This window comes from Dreissena polymorpha, chromosome 11 (genome assembly GCF_020536995.1).
Source record: "Dreissena polymorpha isolate Duluth1 chromosome 11, UMN_Dpol_1.0, whole genome shotgun sequence".
Classification (NCBI taxonomy): Eukaryota; Metazoa; Mollusca; class Bivalvia; order Myida; family Dreissenidae; genus Dreissena; species Dreissena polymorpha.
The window spans coordinates 22709052-22732525 of record NC_068365.1 but is presented as its reverse complement, the minus strand read 5'-3'; the positions used below and the strand labels follow the sequence as shown (position 1 = coordinate 22732525).

At 34.4% G+C, this 23474-nt stretch overlaps 1 protein-coding gene across 1 annotated transcript; it reads right to left on the bottom strand.

Annotated features, from left to right (window-relative positions):
• Positions 1 to 287: 287 nt before the first annotated feature.
• Positions 288 to 23408, bottom strand: LOC127851144 (uracil phosphoribosyltransferase homolog). Its single transcript, XM_052384723.1, has 7 exons — positions 23215 to 23408; positions 17097 to 17139; positions 15951 to 16020; positions 14400 to 14462; positions 13298 to 13459; positions 3331 to 3429; positions 288 to 2540 (listed from the first exon to the last, which is right to left on the bottom strand). Exons 1-7 carry the CDS (start codon positions 23340 to 23342, stop codon positions 2434 to 2436), a joined length of 672 nt encoding a protein of 223 aa, XP_052240683.1. The 5' UTR covers positions 23343 to 23408; the 3' UTR covers positions 288 to 2433.
• Positions 23409 to 23474: the final 66 nt, after the last annotated feature.

The following is a 23474-nucleotide window of genomic DNA, read 5'->3' as shown; positions in this document are numbered from 1 at the left end:
TAATTTATGGCAATTTTTGACCTTTGAACTCAAAGTGTGACCTTGACCTTGGAGATATCGACGTAATTATTTCGCGCGACACACCGTCCAATGATGGTGAACAAATGTGCCAAATGATTTTAAAATCTGACAATGAACGACATAGTTATGGCCCGGACAAGCTTGTTCCGCCAGCCCGCCAGCCAGCCAGCCAGCCAGCCAGCCCGCCAGCCAGCCAGCCAGCCAGCCAGCCCGCCCGCATTCGCCAATCTAATAACCAGTTTTTTCCTTCGGAAAACCTGGTTAAAAATGTCATAAAATACTTAATATGTATTGGAATGTAAGCCTAGAGTGCATCGTACATGTAAATGAAATACAATATAGTAATATAAAACTGACTTATATGGTAGTTCACAATACATTAAAATATGTACAATATTAATATGTAATTACTTAATACTTCATAAAGTTAAAGTTTTTTAATAACAATAAAAAGCAATGCAGAAAAAGGAGAAAATCCTATTGTTATCATATTACATCCCACAAGCAGCAAGAACTAGAGACATAAAACCATCATAATACACAGTTATTTCACATTTTAAAGAACAAAAAACATATTTAAGTGCCCCATAAAATACAAAGCTCTTTGACAACACACTAGAGTAAACACAGACACTTTGTTTCCATCACAAATTGAAAGTTAAATCACAAAAAGAAAACAAGTATGGTCATTATAATTTCACAACCACCTCATATGATCATTACTTTGATTATATTACAGAAATTTAAGCACAACTGATGTTTTTGAGATTATTTCCAATGGAATACTTAAACAGGTAATGTATTTCTGGAAAAGGTTTCTTCAACAAATATTAACTCTTTTTTTATATGCAACAGTTCAATATTATGAGACAAATTACCTTGTACAGACATATTAAAACACACCAACATTCAAGCAGACATAACTTCCACAATCTTTCCCCTGAAATTCACTCATGACATCAGCTTTACAACTGCAAGCATCATTTAAATCCAATTAATTGGAATGGTCCTACCGGAACTATATACAAGATACATTGACGATATTCCAGAAGCATCTTAAGTTTTACTTAAACCAGAACTGGCACTTTCATGCCTGAAAAACCCTCTGTATCAATAATTAAGAAAATGTGAAAATTACAGAATACTGACATTGTAAGAACCAGCAGGCTAAATGTTATTGCTGTATGATGAGCAACAGTATTTAACCCTTTGCTTGCTGGGAAATTTGTCTTCTGCTAAAATGTCGTCTGCTGAATTTCTAAAATTAGCATTTTCTTCGATTTTTTTCAAACAATACTATCAGAATAGCAAACAGTTTGGATCCTGATGAGACGCCACGATCTGTGGCGTCTCATCTGGATCCAAACTGTTTGCAAAGGCCTTCAAAATTCGGTTCCCGCACTGAAAGGGTTAAGGTGGCCATTCATTTAATTCATTTGCTCATTACTTATGTGTCTGTGGTTTTAGAGGACAATTTAATGTCATAAGAAGTAAGTATGTAAAAGGCCATCTAAAAGAAGTCTCAAATATGTAAACAGAGTTGTCATTTCATAAGTTGTGTGTTCACCACAATGAATCTAAGCATTAAGTGAAGATGATACGTATCAAAACATTATTCCATGTAAGTTGTCTTGTCAGATGGCATATGCAATTAAGGTTTCCCAACAATGAAAGCTTCACACCTATGAAATTTTGACTCAATACTTCCTTATATTATAAAAATATGCCCTAGACAATATTTCATATATTGAGGCAAGTACAGGGAATTTATGAACGCATGAGATAAGGCACTCATGCAGTTCCCATATTGAGATCTATCAGTATCTAGCTATGAACTCTTAACTTGATATATTGTATCGTTAGCAAGATATGCCCCATTCACAATTTAAATGTAAAAAAATAAGAAAAGGTCATAACTCTAAAAATATTGAAGCAAGAGTTAAGGTTCTTGTGCATATCAATTCAGGAGATCTTCCTACCTATTTAGATTCAAGATCATACCCATTACAGTTTTCAAAATATGTTCCACATAAGATTTAAATTCAAAATAAATGGGAATAATTCCAAAAATATGGAAGCAAGAATAATGGGTCTTGTTAACTCCACATCCCACTCCGTCTTTTGTTTAGTTTTTGCTCCAGACAAAATTTTACAAAAATTAAATCATACATTAACATTTAACAAATGCAAGCCATAATTTCATTTAAACATGGAAGACTACAGTTGTATGTCTCAGACCAATGAAAAACTTAAATTATAATTTCAATACCGGTACTATGTTTAACATGTTTCTGGAATAGAATGAAAATGTAATTTAATTAAAACATGGAATTCATTGCCCTTAAAAAATGGCAATTTTAAGGCTACAGGTAAGATATTTCTGGATAGGAGATCCACATCGCTGCTGCAGGTCTAGGAAGTTCCAAAGTACTTCTGACCAAAATGGTGTGGTGCAATTGGATGGACTTCTGATGTTAGGATTGTCAGCTCTGGGAATGTCTCTATTAATGTCTTGGCAGCTGAAAACACGATTACCTTTTACTCTACATTTTAACAATGGGTATAATTATTAACCTTTTCTCACTTAGATACATATTTTGACGCATTTGTAGTCCCTTAGAATGTTATACAAGTGCTAATTGAAACAGTATCCAGTTTTTTGCACAAAACCATTACTTTGTATCAAATGATCATTAAAACCTCTCTGAACTCTCTAACACCAAAGCAACTAAAATTATAGAGTATATAAAATGTGTGTTTTAATGAATATTCACCTTAATACCATGTTATAAAATAGCCCTAAATACAAATGTACATCAACTTATCTTAGATATAAACTTCAAATATATTCGCACCTCATCTCAGATTAGCCTGTGCAGTCCCCTTAAGCTGATCAGGGATCACACTTTCTGCTTTTATGATATTTTTCCATTTAAAAGAAAGTCTTTTTTAAGTGAAAATCCAGTTTAGGCGGACAGTGTCATCCCTGATTAGTCCAGGTGGACAGCATTGGTTAATCTGGGACAAAACTTTTCACATGCATTAAGCACCGTTTTCCCAGAGTGTGGTAAATTAGTTTAACCATTTGCATGCTGGGAAATTTGTTGTCTTCTAAAATGTTGTCTGCTGAATTCCTAAAATTAGCCTTTTCTTCCATTTTTTTTCAAAGAATACTGTAAGAATAGCAAACAGTTTGGATCCTGATGAGACGCCACGTTCTGTGGCGTCTCATCTGGATTCAAACTGTTTGCAAAGGTCTTCAAAATTCAGTTCCAGCACTGAAAGAGTTAACACAGGTCACATACATACCTTGAGGGGTGATAAACAGGTTGAGTAGTACTACATTCTTCTCAGGTACTTTGTTCTCTTTGAGGACATGCATAGCTTTGATCACTGTGTTACCTGTGCCTAGAAAAAGGACATGCTTTCCTTTCAAATCTTTCATGTCAAATAAACTTTGAACTTTCGAAACAACAAAAAACACAGCCTTGCCATGAAACCATACTTATAGCAATCTATTTTAATAATTGTGAAATAACAAAATAATTGTGCATGTTAGCTTCCTCCACTCCAAATGTCAGCACTACACCTCCAACCAAACTTATGTTTTTGAATGGAAACATTTATTTATTTATTTTTTGATAATGATTCATATTTAATTAGAAAATATACTTATTTAATAATTTGAAAACAAATCGAAAGTATTTAAAGTCATAAGTGATTTGGATCATAGAAAGTTCACATCAAATTAAATCTTCTACCTTTACTTATCATTCATTAATCTGTAGTACTACCTACACCAAGAATTGACACCATGAGAAATATTTATCAACAATTTTATGACTTCATTTTGGCAGGCCCAAGCATAAGCTACTGTAATTGTTAAGACATATGCATTTGGATTTAAATTGATAGATAGATTTTAATTTAAAAATTCATGAAATTAACATGTGCCAGGCAAAGCAAATTGATCTTTTTAAATCACAAATAGACTTTAAAACAATATAACACTGGTAGAGTGTATGCCCAACAAATATGTTTACTGAAAAGTAAATTTTGGCTTGATGCCTCTATTCTTATAATCATAATTTTAAAAATTAAAAATTAACAAAGTCATTTACCGGTACATGAAGTCTATATGAAAGTGGTATTCGTTTTGTAGGATATTATGATACAAAAAGAATCTTTATTTCCAAAGAATCTTTGGAATTAATATGTTGGACAAAATTTAAATCACCAATTGTAACAAAGATTAATTAACATAAAATGAAATGTACCAATAAATTTCCATGTCAAACTTTGATGATAAAACTCAATAGCCTTTATTATCAACTTACAAAAAGAAAGTAGTAACCAGCCCAAAAGAAGGAGAGCACATAAATAAAATATAACGGGCAAAAGCACGCGAAGCCGGCGTTGACCGTTCATACATATGGAAATTTAGACATAAAATTACATAAGAATACCACATAGGGATGGGTCTAAAAAAATTTGCCACGCGACACATATTTTCGCGATGCTATTTATGACCTTGAACAAATCAAAAACACTTTGACATCCGCTAAATCACATGTAAATAAATACCTCAGGAAAAATTATATCAATGACATCATAATTGTGTAGCTAATTGCACTAAATATTCTCGCATTATTTGTTTTTCTTCGCAACCGTTCCAGAATTAAGTCCTTACTCATTTATCTCCCCTGAATACTCATCTTCAGTGGGTATAATAAGCAGAAGACTGGTTCACTACATATAGTAACAGTCTTTACCAAACACAATTTACGTGAACATAACCCGTCTTAAATATATTGCCGAATCTCAGATTTCTGTCAATTTATTTGCTTTGATCTTTTCAATATCTTATTGATATTATTATCCTGACAAATCACAAACGCTTATTAAACAAGCAAATTTGTTAAATTGATATCCCCCCCCAATATGCTTCTGGACACAAAAGTGTTATATTTGACACTCAAAAAAGCATTTTTTCAAGATACAAAGGGCCATAACTCCTTAATTATCCAATGGTGTACAACGCCATTTGGGGTGCATCATCCTCTTATCCATATATATATACGCATACCAAGATTCAATGAAATCCGCCAAAGCACTTCTAGGATATGGCTCCGGACACAAAAAAGCATTTTTCCAAGATACAAAGGGCCATAACTCTGTTATTAACAGATGGTGTACAATGCCATTAGGCGTGCATCATCCTTTTATCCATATATATATATACACATACCAAGTTTCATTGAAATCCGCCAAAGCACTTCCAAGATATGGCTCCGGACACAAAAGTGCCGGCCGGAGGGACGGAAAGACGGACGGACAACGCCAAAACAATATCCCTCCGCCTATAGCGGGGGATAAAAATTATTTGTTTTAAACATTATAATTGGCATCTCTATTCTTCCAGTATTCTCGCGGTATTTCAATACCGACACCCTACTGTTTATTTGTCAGAATTCGTGAGGCATTTTCCATTCGCTCTCAGAAAGAAGTTTTACGTGTGATCATGAGCAATATTCTGGTAAGTTGTCGTTGTTATCCATCAGAAACACATTTATTCACAAAATTTAAAGATATTCCAATCTAACTTTTTAGTCTTTAGCTTTAATTTGTAACGTATTTACACCTCGTCTGCTCGCACTTTACCGATATCCCGAAAGGTCACATATCACTATAATAAGTTTAGGCCACAAAATCAGATACCGTTGGATTTTCGTACCACAATCTTACGTAAAAATCGTCCAGATTCTAAATCAACAAAAAAACAAGACATTTATAAATTGTCTGCATTATTGATCAAATTTTAAGATATTTGTTGGTTTTCCGTTGTTAGAAGCTGTTCTGCCAAGGCAAGAGCTGGGCATCACACAAGCCATTCTACCCAGCAAAACTGACAGTTTTGGTTTACAGAAATCGACAAAGGAGGGATTCCTGAAATATCAAAATTTCCAAGCTATACACACAGTTATTATCTGTGGTGATGTTTATTGGTTCTGTTGGTTTACTTGGATGGAACATGTGTGAACTGTTATAGAACTTTGAAAAGTCTTTATCTGTCTATCTATAAACAACAAGGGACAAAATTGTCACAAAACCATGTTTTCATTGTGAAAAAAAAAATCTGATAAAGGGAGACAACTCAAACTGAACTTTTGAAATGAACAAACAAAATTAACCCCCTTTGTAAGTTTGTTTTAAAATAAATCTATTTTTAGTCGTGGCGACCTTGACATTGGAGATATTGACGTGATTCTTTCGTGCGACACACCGTCCCATGATGGTGAACAAATGTGCCAAATGATTTTAAAATGTCATAATGAATGACATAGTTATAGCCCAGACAAGCTCATTAATGGCTATTTTTTACCTTTGAACTCAAAGTGTGACCTTGACCTTGGAGATATTGACGTAATTTTTCGCGCGACACACCGTCTAATGATGGTTAACAAATGTGCCAAATGATTTTAAAATCTCACAATGAACGACAAAGTTATAGCCCGGACAAGCTTGTTCCGCCCGCCTGCCAGCCCACCAGCCAGCCACCAAGCCCGCATTCGCCAATCTAATAAGCAGTTTTTTCCTTCGGAAAACCTGGTTAAAAATCAGCTATGGTATAATACGATCAGATGTGCAAACAATGTCAAAGGGTTGTTAAATTAACAATATGAAGGCAAATATGCTGAAAAAATATGAAAGTTCCCATGCAATTTTAGTCTGTATATCGACAAGTGTCTGCCAATAAATGTCAAACTAGTAATACAAAACTTAATACAAGTATGTAAAACACTAAGTACCTGTTGTGATCATTTTTAGTAAGATAGTGTAATTCTAAGCAGTAGCAAATAGCTTGTTTAGTAAATGCATAATGCAATTAATATGATTTCCTTTCGATTGTGTACTGTGAAACCATTATTATTCGTCCGACATTAATTTTCGCCTTTTTCGTCCTTCAACCGATGGACGAATTCAAGATCCTAACGAACAATCATGTCCCATATTTGAAACAAATAAGACTGAATTACCGTAGGCATGAGGCATTTAAATCCAGCGTAATCCACGCATATACACAGGACTCGAAATTAACACTCACACACTCGCAAAATGCGAGAAAAAAAGATTGCAAGGTAAGTTATAAGCCACTAGTATTTTTTGCAAGTAAAGAAATAGTGAAAAAAACGAGTTATATTGCTTAATGCGTTCGACGGCACGAACGCTAAACCGTAGGTCAATTTTTTGATCGTCCGAATACCCATATGCGGAAGCGCGCACCTTGTTTGTTGACTGGTATACTTATAATACAGATACACAGATGGTAGTGATACAAAGAACATGAAACAGTCGACTATTCACACTCAAGTTAAATCCGGTTTTGACACAAAGGGGTGTTCATTATACAGTGTACTGACAACTGACATTTCCTGTACAACGCGAATGCAATAAGGCTGTATCGAATGCGTCGACTTCGTTTAGGTATAATAGTGTTGATTAGCGCCAATTGTTAACAACTTTATTACCCATTGTGTGTATTGTGTTTTTCAGGGGTGTAACAGATTATACAGCCTACAGGAGGCGAATCCGGATTAAAGACAATACTATTAAACCCAATTAAAATATGACAATGTGTGATCAACACCTGCCTGAAATATATTCTGCGCTTTGTTACAAATTAATAAAGAACATTTTGATTTGTGTTTGGTTTTAACTGCATCTACTATTTTTGTACATATACATAAAAACCCGTACCTTTGTTTTTTTTATAACAAAAACATTTTTTATAGATTTAATACGTTTTTTTTTTTCAAAACCAGAAATGGACGAATTTAAGAGCGGACGAAATAGTCATTTTTATGAAAAGGGCGAAATTTTGTGCCGACGAAAATAAATGGTTTCACAGTAATTAATAAATTGGTTGTTACTTGTTAATCCATGATAAATGTTTTATGGCTAGTACAAAACCAGCATTGTTAATTTTGTAAAAGGTTATAAACATACACCACTTTGTAATTTCATATATGTAAATATTCTTGTACTGTAGGTTGATGACAGTGTTTTAGTATTACTTATTTTGTAACTATTTATGTGCAAATAAATGATGTGAAGTGTTTTGTATCTCCAGACAATACCACATACCTTTTTATATATGTACTGTGTTATGTGTTATTTGAATGTTTAAATAAAAAAATATGGATGATATAACATGATGCATTCTAATATTTGCATTCAAATTGTAAATATAGAGCTAAATGTATGCAGTTTAGACTGTGATTTAAGAATTGCTACAAAATGGCTAGTTTTTTAGTGGCGACAAAATTTAAACTATTCAGCAATAGTTTGGGAAAGAAAATTAGAAACCTGCAAGATACCTGTATTTATTAAATATTTTAATTGCGAAACAAGTATGTTGTTATGCTGTTACACATAATTATACATTGATAATACATAAGAAGACAATTAGTGGTGTTAACGTTACCCAACAGTAGAAATCATTCTTCTGATGAAGTCAGTGATATACAGAAGAAAGCTCCAGGTATGGCTTTCAATATGTAGTGTGTGTTATTTGACAGTCTAAAACTTATTGGATTAAAAAATATCCTGTCAAATTTGTCAATCAAAATTGATTTGACACATCACATGATTTTGATTATGTTAAATCAGTGTACTGTATGCTAAATGCAACTGCTTTAGCAAACTGTCAAGTTGAATTGAGACATTTGATGAAACAAACTGTTTCCTGGGTAGGACCAGTACTTAGTGTCTATATGATGTACCATGACGTCGAAAGTCTACAAGACCTACTAGGTAGAACGAGAAATGTACTTCGACGTACAATTATCACCGACCCTTGAGTGTTAGCCAATCAGAAGACACCTTATATCTGTTGCTTTAAGAGATATTTGACATTGAACATTATTATTATTTATACCAAATTATGCAACTATCGACCGCTTACACATAGATATTGTGTGTATTTATTAAACATTATTATTATCATAATTTTTACAAAATTATGCGACTATCGACCGCTAACTCATAGATATTGTGCGTATTTATTGACCTGGCGTGGCGGAACTAACCTCTGACTTATGCAAGTTATGGTTATCACAAAATATGACCAACGGGGAGGTTATTATAAATTATTTATCCTGTTAATGTTTGGTAACTGTTTGGTTACCGTTAGGAATTTCCTACACAGTAATGCGCTGGAAGGTCGTGATACTCCGCCCTGCATGATCAATAAATACTCACAATATGCTGAATAATTTTAATTTTAAAAAGGTAACAATTGAATCCTCTTCAAATTTGTATATAATCTATTTCAATGCATTAAATACTTGAAACTTCTGTGTTGTTGTTTTTTTGCCATTCTGATATTTTTATTCATTTTGTCCTCAATCAAAAAAGAGATTTTAAACATTTATTCTGAATAAATCTGAAGGAAAAGTGGCTCTAGAGACAAGTGTTTTGATTGGCTGTTCAGAAAATGTGTACATCAAAGTACAAACATACATGTCAAAGTACAAATAGTACTTTGACGTACAAATATATACTTCGAAGTGTATTTTATATTTGTTTGTCGACGTACAATTATTGTACTTCGACGTACATTTGTCTTTTTACCTTGTAGGTCTTCTTGACTTTCAACCCAAATGGTACGCCATAGTATGTCTTTAGGGTTATCTAAAGAAAGCTCCCACTTAAGGGATCAATACAGAGACCTCCCAGTGACTAAGCCAGTTAGCAGACACCCCATCCACTATACCACAGCCACCGAACCAGCTTTAAATTCCTGTGGCTAGAAAACAAAACAAGAGTGCCGCCTTGCTCATCCATTTTTCTTTTTAAAGGTGCAGGGATCTATCTCAATTTCATTCACAAAGGATGGAGGGGTGGAGTGTAGGGGGGTGTTTGGTGTGGGGGTGTGGTCATTTATTACATTATCTTCCAAAAATGCAAAAAAAAAAGAAAAAAAATTTTTTTTTGGGGGGGGGGGGGGACTTGGGTTGGACGGTATTTCAAAGATAAAATAATAAAAATTAATATTTGTGTTTTTAAACCATGTTTGAAAAAAACAAGAGATGTGTTTGTCAGAAACACAATGCCCCCTATTGCGCCGCTTTGAAATTATTATTATTATTTATTTTTTTACCTTTGACCTTGAAGGATGACCTTGACCTTGAACTTCCACGACTCAAAATGTGCAGCTTTATGAGAAGGCCGCTTGGAATTATTTATTTTTTTGACCTTTGACCTTGAAGGATGACCTTGACCTTGAAGGATGACCTTGAACTTCCACCACTCAAAATGTGCAGCTTCATGATAACGCCACTTTGAATTTTTTTTTTTTTTACCTTTGACCTTGAAGGATGACCTTGACTTTGAAGAATGACCTTGACCTTGAACTTTCAACACTCAAAATGTGCAGATTCATGAGAACGTCGCTTTGAATGTTGTTTTTTTTACCTTTGACCTTGAAGGATGACCTTGACCTTGAAGGATGACCTTGACCTTGAACTTCCACCACTCAAAATGTGCAGCTTCATGAGAACGTTGCTTTGAATTTTTTATATTTTTTTTTTACCTTGAAGGATGACCTTGACCTTGAACTTCCACCACTAAAAATGTGCAGCTTCATGATAATGCCGCTTTGATTTTTTTTATATTTTGTTTGACCTTTTACCTTGAAGGATGACCTTGACCTTGAAGGATGACCTTGACCTTGAACCTACACCACTCAAAATGTGCAGCTTTATGATAACGCCGCTTCGAATTATTTTTTTGACCTTTGACCTTGAAGGATGACCTTGACCTTGAACAATGACCTTGAACTTCCACCACTCAAAATGTGCAGCTTTGTGATAATGCCACTTTGAAAATTTTTATTTGTTTTTTGGTCTTTGACCTTCAAGGATGACCTTGACCTTGGAGGATGACCTTGAACTTCCACCACTCAAAATGTGCAGCTTCATGAGAACGCCACTTTGAATTTATTTTATTTTTTGACCTTGAAGGATGACCTTGAAGGATGACCTTGACCTTGAACTTCCACCACTCAAAATGTGCAGCTTCATGAGATACACATGCATGCCAAATATCAAGTTGCTATCTTAAATATTAAAAAAGTTATGGCCTATGTTAAATTTTTCGGACAGACAGACGTCATATATTTGAAATTTGACCTTGAAGGATGACCTTGACCTTTCACCACTCAAAATGTTCAGCTCCATGAGATACACATGCATGCCAAATATCAAGTTGCTATCTTCAATATTGAAAAAGTTATAGCCAATGTTAAAGTTTTCGCACGGACAGACATCATAAATTTGACATTTGACCTTGAAGGATGACCTTGACGGATGACCTTGACCTTTCACCACTCAAAATGTGCAGCTCCATGAGATACACATGCATGCCAAATTTCAAGTTGCTATCTTAAAAAGTGAAAAAGTTATGGCCAATATTAAAGTTTTTTTCGGACTGAGAGACAGACTGACTGACATACTGACGGACATGTCAACTGCTATATGCCACCCTACCGGGGGCATAATAATTATTTTATTGGGGTTGGGGTGGGGGGAGGGGAAAGGTGTATAGTGTGGTGGTCATTTATTAGATGATTTGAGAGTCACGGTCATTCAAAGGTCAAGGTAAAATTCAACTTGCCAGGTACAGTACCCTCATGATAGCATGAAAGCATTTAAAGTTTAAAAGCAATGGCCTTGATACTTTACAAGTAAAGTGAATCTAAACACAAAATGTAACCGTATATTCAAAGTTACTAAGTCAAAAAAGGGCCATAATTCGGTAAAAATGACAACCAGAGTTATGCAACTTGTCCTTTACTGTCCCCTTATGATAGTTTGCGAGTGTTCCAAGTATGAAAGCAATATCTATGATACTTTAGGGGTAAAGTGGACCATAACACAAAACTTAACCAAATTTTCAATTTTCTAAGTATAAAGGGCCCATAATTCTGTCAAAATACCAGTCAGAGTTACATAACTTTGCCTGCACAGTCCCCTTACGATAGTTAGTAAGTGTTGCAAGTATGAAAGCAATGGCTTTGATACTTTAGGAAAAAAGTGGATCTAAACACAAAACTTAACAAAATTTTCAATTTTCTAAGTATAAAAAGGGCACATAATTCCGTCAAAATGCCAGTCAGAGTTACATAACTTTGCCTGCACAGTCCCCTTACGATTGTTAGTAAGTGTTGCAAGTATGACAGCAATGGCTTTGATACTTAAGGAAAGAAGTGGACCTCAACACAAAACTAAACCAAATTTTCAATCTTCTAAGTATAAAAAGGGCACATAATTCTGTCAAAATGCAAGCCAGAATTATCTTACTTTGCCTGCCCAGTCCCCTCATGATAGTAAGTGTACCAAGTTTGAATGCAATAGCATTGATACTTTATGAGAAAAGTGTACCTAAATGCAAAACTTAACCAGACGCAGATGCCGACACTGACGCTGAGGCCAAGGTGATGACAATAGCTCATAATTTTTTAAAAAAAATAGATGAGCTAAAAGTTATAAGATGCTAGATCTTTAAGCTAGGAACATGTAACTTGTTTTAAGATTAATTTTTTGGATGCATTACTTAATTATTGCAACAATTATAATATTTTGAACACAATCATGTCCATATATTTATTAAAAATAAATGGTTATCAAATAAATTAAAAAGCTTTTGCCCGTACATTAGGTAGCACCTTGATCATATTAATTCTAAACAGTGACATTCAAACTAGTCAAACAAAATGGAATAAATAATTGTTCAATATTAAGATTTTAAACGAAAATGCACTTATGTTCAATATAGCTAAGGATACATATATCAGATGGTTCCAGTGTACAATAAGCCACAGAATCTTGCAGGGAACAGAATCTTTTAAGTTCTTGGTGAAAATTGAAGAAAACATAACACAGTTGTTCTGGTACTATCCATATACCCAAGTAATTGTAAAATGTTGTTACTGTCAAGATAATCCATCACAGAAGACCATGCTTACCTATTCAGCTGACATGCCCAGATCTAATACTTGTAATTACACATTCAAAGCACAATTATAAAACTTTGTGAATTATAATTTAAATGGTATATCTTTAATTGTAAGAGGAATAACAGAGGTCTTTCCAAAATTGGACTTGTAAATAGTATGATGCAAATGTTTGAAATATATAAAACAGAAAACTAAAAACAGATTACGAAAGTCATCAACTGCATATTGCGAACGGGAAGAATGAGATCATGTACTCACTTCCAATGGGGTAGAGCAGGAGCACCTTCCTGTTGGCAATGTCAGGTGGCAGCTTGGAGTAGACGACCTTGGCATCGTGTGTGTCCTCATCACTGTAAATGAGGATCTTCCCGATACGTATTGAGCGGCAGCAGTCACGCAGGGCCTGTTCCATAGCCTCACCTAGCAACGAGATATATATATGAGCCATGTTAAGCGAAAACTTAACTATGCAAGCTCGGAAAGTGTCGTCTCAGATAACTGTGCAGTCCGCATTACCTTATCAGGGACAGCACTTTCTGCCTAGGCAAGATTTTTGTTTGTAAGAAACATCCTTTAAAAGAAAAATACAATAAAAGTGCAAAGTATTGTCCCTGATTAGCCTGTGCAGACCTCAATGGCAAACTTTCACATTTTCACCTGATCACTGGGTTATAAGTCATCGTTTAACACTGGTATAAATCTGTTATAAGTCATTTGATAACACTGGGCACGGTCTGAAGCCACATACTGACTATATCTCCCTTCACACGTAACCATTTCTTAACCTGGGTGGACAGGTGCAAGCACGGGATAAGTTTTTGCTCAGGAAAAATCAAGTGGTGTCAGCAATACATTGAAACCAGTGACCTTACGGATTCCTAGGCCAGCATTGCACCAATAAACCACAGTTAATTGTGACCATTAAAAATTAACAATCAGTCAGAAAATAATTGCTCTGCAGTTTCTCCAAAGGTTTGCAGAAAATTTAACTGGATTATGCAACCTTGTTTACTACTACAAACTTAATGGAGAGCTTTTATGCATCAATTTACCCCTGAATAACTTGTATTTTCTACTCAACTGTGTAAATCATAAAATGTCACATTTGTGTGGTATTAGAGTTTGTTTTTTTTCATTGTATTTACTTTCTTGTCTCTGTTTATATATCACATAATTAACTTTTAGGCTCAAACCTCTACACCAAAATATGTGAGACTTAATGATCAAATTTAAAACGTTACATTTGAGATTGTTAAGATTTGTCAAAAAATGTGCAACACTGGAAGCATGAATGCCGGTTGTAACTTAATGAAGCATGCAGAAATCCCCTATCTTAATCATGACTACATGTTGTACATACCACTTCTCATGATGCTAACACAGCAATTCCCTTTCTCATACATCAGACCTTTGTACTTGCAGCCTGAAATTGACATACAACAGTATACATGTACAAACATGAACACTTAAATTCTAATTAACCAATGACAAACCATTACCAGGACTATCTAAGGTACACATGTAGTCATGTGTTTAACATTCAATAAAATCAAAAGTAGACATAAATGATAATAAACTTATCATTGTTCCTGATTTAGCATTTTATACTTACAAGCCATGACTTTAAAACTCAAGAAAACTAGAGCTTTGTCACAGACGTGACGAATACCCCCACATTCACAAAAAACAGCGGACACCATGCTCAATTTTTAAAACGCACTAAGTGACCCCTTGACCTAGTTTTTGACCCAGAAAGGCCCATGTTCTAACTTGGCCTTAAGATCATCTCCATAAAACTTCTGACCAAGTTTGGTGAAATCGGATGTAAACTACTTGAATAAGAGAGCGGACACCATGCTGAATGTTAAAAAACGCACAAAGTGACCCGTGACCTTGTTTTAGGCCCGGAATGGCCCATGTTCAAACTTGTCCTAGAGATCATTTAGATAAACTTGTGACCAAGTTTGGTGAGGATTGGATGAAAACTTCTTGAATTAGAGAGCGGACAACATGGTGAGGTTTAAAACGCACTAAGATACCCAGTGACCTAGTTTTTGACCCGCCATGACCCATATTCAAACTTGACCTAGACATCATCTAGATACAACTTCTGACCAAGTTTGGTGATGATTGGATGAAAACTACTTGAATTAGAGAGCGGACAACATTGTGACGTTTAAAACGCACTAAGTGACCCTGTGACCTTGTTTTTGACCCGGCATGACCCATATTCAAACTTGCCCTAGACATATCAAGATACAACTTCTGACCAATTTTGGTGAAGATTGGATAAAAACTACTTGAATTAGAGAGCGGACAACATGGTGAGGTTTGAAACACACTAAGTGACCCAGTGACCTAGTTTTTGACCCGGCATGGCCCATGTTTGAACTTGACCTACACATCATCTAGTCACAACTTCTGACCACGTGTGGTGAAGATCGGATTTAATTTACTTGAAATAGAGAGCGGACACCATGCTCAATGTGTAAAACATACTAAGTGACCCTGTGACCTAGCTTTTGATCTGGCATGGCCCATGTTAGAACTTGGCCTTCAGATCATCTAGATAAAACTTCTCACCAAGTTTGGTGAAGATCGGATGAAAACTACTTGAATAAGAGAGGACACCATGCTGAATGTTAAAAAACGCACTCAGGTTTTCTCCAAAACAGCCGAGCTAAAAAATGAATTCCAAGCAAAGTGAATATTTGTAGAAAAGTATGGGGATTTAGCAATGTTGCCCAATAATTGTACTTAAATAACAAATGTTTAACAGTTTGACAATTACATACACAAGAATGCATGCAAGATATTTGTGATATTCAAGGCAGAATTTAGAAATGCATAATAATAGAAATATAATTCCACTACAATAGTTGGTGAGTAGACGAAACTCTTCATTATATACCTGTTGGAGTGGTGACTTCTTTTTCCCTGTATGGCAACTGATTTAAGCCATCTTCCACAACCAAGCGAATCTGAATGACAATACTTCCGTTCAACATTCTGGCTGCTTACCAGTCAATGCCCAGGCTTAACACATTTATCATGAAAGGCCCTTTATTTATTTGGTATGAAATCATAGACAAAACACTATTCCTTTTCTTGTCAATAGCAAACATACATTTTCTGTTTATTCTACATCAATTGCATAGAGTATTTTTATAATGAGAAAAAAAAACCAACCAAATTTCTATCATTTTGAAATTATTCATTTAATTATTATGCACATATTATAATATAAACAATTATTTAAAAATATACTGTGTACTGATATTATAAACTATTTCATCAATGTATGGTTTTAGTTAAATTGATATGCTTATACAATATAGTAATGTGACTTTTACACAAGTTCCAAATATTAGCTAACAAACAAAATAAAACAAATCATACATTATTTGTTGAAACTGCACCAACTTGTGAAAGTTTGAAAAAGCGGACCGGTTATTGAAAAAAAACAAAACAGAAAAACTATAAGTTCTGCCAATAATTACTTTTTATTTAATGTACAATCAATATAACTTTTGTGGAAAACAAACTATATGTACTTAATTACCAGGATTACATGTACAGTTTTGGAATAACATATATAACGGTAATACTGAAAGAGTGAAAAAAACATTATTTTACAAACATATTTTATAGCCAACTATATCATCTTTTTTCCACGATGGCTTCTTTTTACAGAGGGAAAATTGTTTTATAAAGAAGTGTTTTAGAAAGTTAATATTAAACAAAATAAAAATGAAAAGGTTAGTATGTACACTATTTTAGATTTAAAAACAACAGCTGTTAACTCTCTCACATCCCAGCTTGGACTAAATTGTTTGTCTTTTTGAAAGGTTGTTTTGTTTTAAATGTTAAATGATGTGTTTATATCCTACTAAGGTGACCTGCAGTAAACGGAAAACTGTATCACATGTATGGCAATGCATAATGATTACGTATTAATCCCGCAATATATTTCAACTTCATGAGGTGAATTGTAACATAAATTTGTTAGGCCTGTCTGTACTCAATTAGTGTTTATACTATTCACTAATTCCCTTACCAGTCTGTCTGCATAGAAGACAAAATCACTTCTTGATGTAGATCTGAAACAAAACAAGAGAACCGCATAACGGGTGCCACGCTCGGCTGCGAAAGCTTGTCAGAATTTTTTTTCTTCTTTTTTAAGAGGTCACAGTGACCTTGACCTTTGACCTAGTGACCCAAAAATGGGCGTGGCGTGTAGAACTCATCAAGGTGCATGTACATATGAAGTTTCAAAGTTGTAGGTGGAAGCACTTTGATTTTAGAGCGAATGTAGAGGTTTATGTTAAAGTTTTATATTAGAGGTCACAGTGACCTTGACCTTTGACCTAGTGACCCAAAAATGGGCGTGGCGTGTAGAACTCATCAAGATGCATCTACATATGAAGTTTCAAAGTTGTAGGTGGAAGCACTTTGATTTTAGAGCCTATGTTAAAGTTTTATATTAGAGGTCACAGTGACCTTGACCTAGTGACCCAAAAATGGGTGTGGCGAGTAGAACTCATCAAGGTGCATCTATGAAGTTTCAATGTTGTAGGTGGAAGCACTTTGATTTTAGAGGCAATGTTAAGGTTTTAGCACGACGCCTACGGCGGACGTCAGACGTCGGACGACATGCTGGCTACGACAATACCTCGGGTTTTCTCCGAAAACAGCCGAGCTAATAGAATTGAGAGATGTGAAACAAAGTAATAACTCGAAAAGTTTCTGTTGTCTTGGCAACATAAGATTGGTTGGATAAGACAATATACTTATCTAAACAATATCGTTTAGCTATGTATTATATATTATATAGCTGAAAGACATAGTTCAGATCAGTCGGACACAGATCTAGAGATCATATTTGGACAATTATGCAACAAAGCCTTGCAGCTGTTTTTCAACTTGATAGTTAACCCTTTACCATTTAGATACGTATTTTCATGCATTTGTAGTCCCTTAGAAAGTTATATTTAATTTAAGACCTTTCTTACCATATACAAGTTTTAAAGGCTTTATTTCCAACCCTTAGATACTGATGAGCAGCAAACAGCATAAAACCTGAACAGTCTGTGAGTTACTCGAAGGCTGTTCTGGGGTCATGCTGTTTGCACATTGCCATTTTCACTTTGCTTCCGAGTGGGAAAGGGTTAAGCTTAATTGTTACAACGGCTAAGCAGTATTTCCACACTGTGGTTCAGCAAGTGTTTAACACAGTAGCTCAGCTCTGCTGATATTAAATAAGGCAACTTTGAGCTTGTGTGTTAATGTGTCTTGTTTAACTTTAATACATCTACCAATTTTGCGATAACTTGACATTTATTTATTAATATACATTGTTTTTTTATACCCTATTTCAAATGTTGCATCATCTGCGTGGAAAGCATGCAATGGTATCAAATGTTGTAGATCTAACAGGCCAGAGCTCCAGATAAGGTTTTGTGAAATTCTTACCGTTACTACCAGATTTTCATAAAGAATTCTTAAATCTGAAATTTTTTTCTTAACGTTACTACTAAGTTTTGGAAAATAATTCTTAACTTTTCTAAATGACCTAAAAATGGTTATTTTCATGAAAAAAATCAAAATAAACATACTAGCAACTTTATTTATACGAGTTCAACAGTGTCTATTCAGTATTATACAACTTTATTCTTCAAATACCTTCATATGCCCAAACTGTGCTTAGATTGCATGCCTTCCATGAATGTTTACATATTTCACAATTAAAACGGGTCTCCCCTTCATTCTTTTCAACGATTAGCCACGGGAATTGTCTCTTCCACTCATTGAATGCTTTTTTTGTTTAAGTTTGGACCCGTCGTGTCGCGTTTTTTAGCTTTTGATAACGTTTAATGACATTCAGGCATTTGATCATCCACAAACAGCAAGCTACTTGTCTCAAAAACACATGACGCACACATTATTTTGTGGCATCTAAGAATACATAATATTTGAAAATCATAAAAGAACAGATAGTGGAAATAGCAAACAAAATGGAAGAAAATGGTGTTGACACAGAATAAAAGTATGTTCAATATTTTAGTTACTTGTTGATGATTTTCACATTTTTCGCGCTATGTTTATTGCTTCATTATGACGTGAAAGATTGACAGAATGTTTACTCTTCCGAAAAAATTGTACCCCCGTATCATTCCCGTGCGGTAGATGAAATTTTCTTCGTAACGGTGTCGACTTGAAAAATTACGGACAGAGCCATAACTGACCATTAAAAATTATTCTGCATATAATGCTACTAAATGTAACTGTTATTAAGTTAAAATTAAATATATTTAGCTCCACATCGTAAGTTTATTTTATTTTCGTTTAACTTTTTTTTTATATAAACAATCAAGAAAATTACCTTTTAAGAATTCGGACAACACACCATTACTAAAATACATGGGGTTAGTTGCTTCGACAAAGCATAAAACTGCTTTAAGTGTATGATCTGCTAAGAACTCTTATCTAATATTTTTAACATATTATTTAACATTGTAATAATGAAAATAATCTCCGTTAATTTCTACCATTTAGATAATTGTTGAATATGGACAGCAAATGAAACCTAATCAAATATTCACCCAAATAAGGAAAATGTTGGTTTTATACACTTCACATGTCTTATTGAATTAATGTGATTCTACTGAGCTCAGGCCTGGGATTGAACCCACGACCTCCAGAGTGGTAGTCAGACACTTTAACCACGTCGCTAAAGAGCTAGCCCAACAGCAAGGCTGTTGGAAGTGACCTTATTTCACTACACTCCTCCTCCTTTTAATGTTTCAAGGCCCAGACGCGCCCGCTACAGCATGTCTTGCATCCGCATGGCCTTCCCAGAAACCATTAAACAGCTCAGACCCATTCCCGCATTCACAGTTCTTTTTTTGCCTCGTCGCCATTAATGTGATTCTACTGAGCTCAGGCCGGGGATTGAACCCATGACCTCCAGAGTGGTAGTCAGACACTTTAACCACGTCGCTAAAGAGCTAGCCCAACAGCAGGGCTGTTGGAAGTGACCTTATTTCACTACACTGAACAGAAACCACTTATCCGTTAAGTTGCTGCAAAATATACGTAAAACTAAGATCTATGACGCAAATGTACCATTTCTCCCACAAATGTTACCAATTCTCCCTATTTTGGCTTTAGAGAGAAGTGACTTCTCCCTAAATTTTGAGCCTAGCTAGACCCCTGCTTAAGTCAACAAATAAATATTGGCGATTCCCTGAATCTTCATGACCAGTCAATAGCTGTAGCGGTCAAGCCCGACTCAGTAGATTTGACCCTCATTCGACCGAGTTATAGGTGAATATTGACAGAATAATGTACAACTCTAAACAAAGACCTATAGATAACACAGATTGGAAACTCTTGTCTTCGCGATAGCGATATGCGATAATATCTAACGGCGGACGCGGGTCACGTGACATTGATTTTGGAGATGCCGGTGTACCTGTAGATTCTTCCCTGTTCCAGCTACTGTCGGCCATTTTGTTATAAAGCAATCAATTATTCTTCGTAATTAGTCGTTAATATTTGTTGTCGTAGGATATTCTGAGCATGATCTGTTCTGTTTATATTATTTTGATATTGTTATTAACAATCTTAATGTGTTAATTAGTGTTTTTAGCGCTCGGTTGTCAGTTTGCAGAGCAACGAATGTCTGAAAGCGCAACGTTACAAACCTTACGTAGTGAGCAAAGTCGGTCGCCGAAAAAAGACATTGAATATTTTTGTGTGTGAATAAAAATAAGTATTTATTTTCTGTGTTGATAATTCTTTAGGTTTTGCAGGGTTTTTTCCCCACTTTTTGGGAAGATAGCCCATGGCTTTGGAATTGGGAATTTTATCGGCATTTCATGAAATTGGGAAAATAAAATTCATTAGCCTTTTTATTCCAAACAAAAAGTCCACTGATAAGGGAAATACTAAATTTGATATAACTTTTTATAATCATTCAAATTAAAAGAACACTATCATATAATACTTTGTTAGATGTAATTGAATTAAAATTGAGATAAAATACGCATTAGACACCTCTTTAAAAAAAAAAATTTTTTTTTTTTGAAATTGGGAATTTTTGGTCACATTTTGGGAAAAAAGTATACTTTTTGGGATTGGGAACATAGCCGAATTTCGGCTTTAAAATTGGGCCAAAAAAAACCCTGTTTTGGTAGTAATTATTCTAATTAATTATTAATTTATCGGAATTTGAAAGAGAACACTGGATTCGTTCATTTTCGATAATTTTTTAAAAATTGAAAGGCCTGAAGCATTTTTTAAAAAACATCTTCAATAAGCATCACATATTGATAACGTAAGATTTTTATGCTAGGTGAGATGTTATTCTATGTATGATTAATAAAAAGTAGACGAAAATGAGGTATTTTTAAGGATTTTGCCTTTGTACAATTTGTACTATTTTATACTGTTATTCCATTCAATCATTTTTCACACCTGTCGCCAAAGTGGTTTGTTTCTTTTTGAAAAACTTTTCTATTTCTCATCCCATATCGTTGAAGTAAGATTTTTATGCAAGGCAAATGTTAATCGAAGTATAGATTTAAACAAACTAGAAGAAAATATTCAATTTAAAGTATTTGGCCTTATACAATGTTGGTACAATTTTAAGCTCTTTTCTTCTGTTGTACAAGATTGCTGTCAAACGTGTTTTTGTTCTTTTTGATAAACTTTTTCATTTTTCATCCCAAATAGATTAAGTCAGATTTTTATGCTTGGTGATATGTTAATCTAGGTATGAATTAACTAAACTGGAGGAAAATGTTCATTTTAAAGGATTTTGGCCTTGTACAAAGATGGTACAATTTTAAGCTCTTTTACCCTATTATACACACATGTCGTCAAACATGCTTTGGTTCATTGTGAAAAACTTCGTCATTATTCACCTCAAATTGAAGAAATAAGATTTTTATTCTGGGTAATATGTTTATCTTAGTATGAATAAAAAAATTAGATGAAAGTACAATGTATGGGTTTAAATTCTCATTTAATATCTTCTTTTATTAGTATTACCAGTTTTCCTGTCAATGTTACACATGCAAGTTAATATACAAACATATTTTAACAGATAGCTGTGAGATTACTATTAAAACAAACAAAAGCTGTGAGATGACTATAATTCGCCGGCCGCGGCCACTGATCACACAATTAAAATCAATCAACAACGCAAACTGATAATTAAAGTTAGGATCCCTTCTTTTAATTAATTCTCAATAATAAAGAAAAAACACACAAAGCATCTTCTTCAGTTCGCTAATTGATACGACGATTAACACGCGCGTGAAATGTTGTTTTTTTCTTTTCGCGAAATCCTAGCCCACGATACTGAAAGCTTAATTTAATTACCAAAAGAAAAAAAAACTATGTTACAAACAAAACTTTAATAACCTATATCTCATGAATAAGATCAAAATAAAAAGAGAATTAAACAATTGAAAAAATCTACACAATCAATATTGAAATAAGTCTAACTGAAACCGTTTATGGATCGAACGATCATAGCATGTATTATACTGTAATGTTGTTTTAATCAGAGACCTAGATCTATGTGTCCACATATATCTATCCTTTTTGAAATAATAATATTTTATAAGGTTTTAACTGTTTGAAATACCAAATTATTCAATAATATTTTATCAGCAAAAGCCTTTCAAATAAACTATTCAACAGCATTCTCGCCGCGATTTGGAATTTCTTAGCGCTATTTCTTCAACGATCGCGGCATTATAAATTCTTATAGTAGGTAAATAAAATCGAGATTTTATAAAAACATAATTACTCATGTTTCTATGAAACTTTATTTTATAAAAATCGGATCATTATTGACCAAGTTACAGCTGCCTTTCTATAGCGCCGTAACATTTTCGCATAACTTTGCTCGATAATCGTAGCCATTGCTACTGACGCGTCGCTATCTGATCGCAATCGTGATACACCGGCTATCTCCGGACTACTCCGATTGATTCATGGAATAAATCGTCTGCTGATCCTAAGTGTTCTTATCGGTTTCTCGACCACGTGACCCCGCCGCGAGATAGCCCGATAAGGCCGAAGTTTCCAATCTGTGTTATCTATAGGTCTTTGCTCTAAACAATTATTTCCCAAAGTCTCGAACAACAACAACTGAAAATTACCTGTCTCTTAATACCGTTTGAAGTTCTCTGATATTGTCAGTTATCTGCATCCGTTTAAAACGAGGTCCCAAGTCTAAATCTTCATAATTATCTTTCCTTAGGGAGTCTTGAATAACATCTGGGTCCATTTGTGTGCCTTAGTTTTAACACAGCAGCCTGTCTTTAACAAAGCATGAGTTTTTAAGAGCCTTACAACACCCGGAAGTTGATTAAATGCTCAGAAATATAGTTATTAATTTACGTGAGTTTTTTTTTCATAA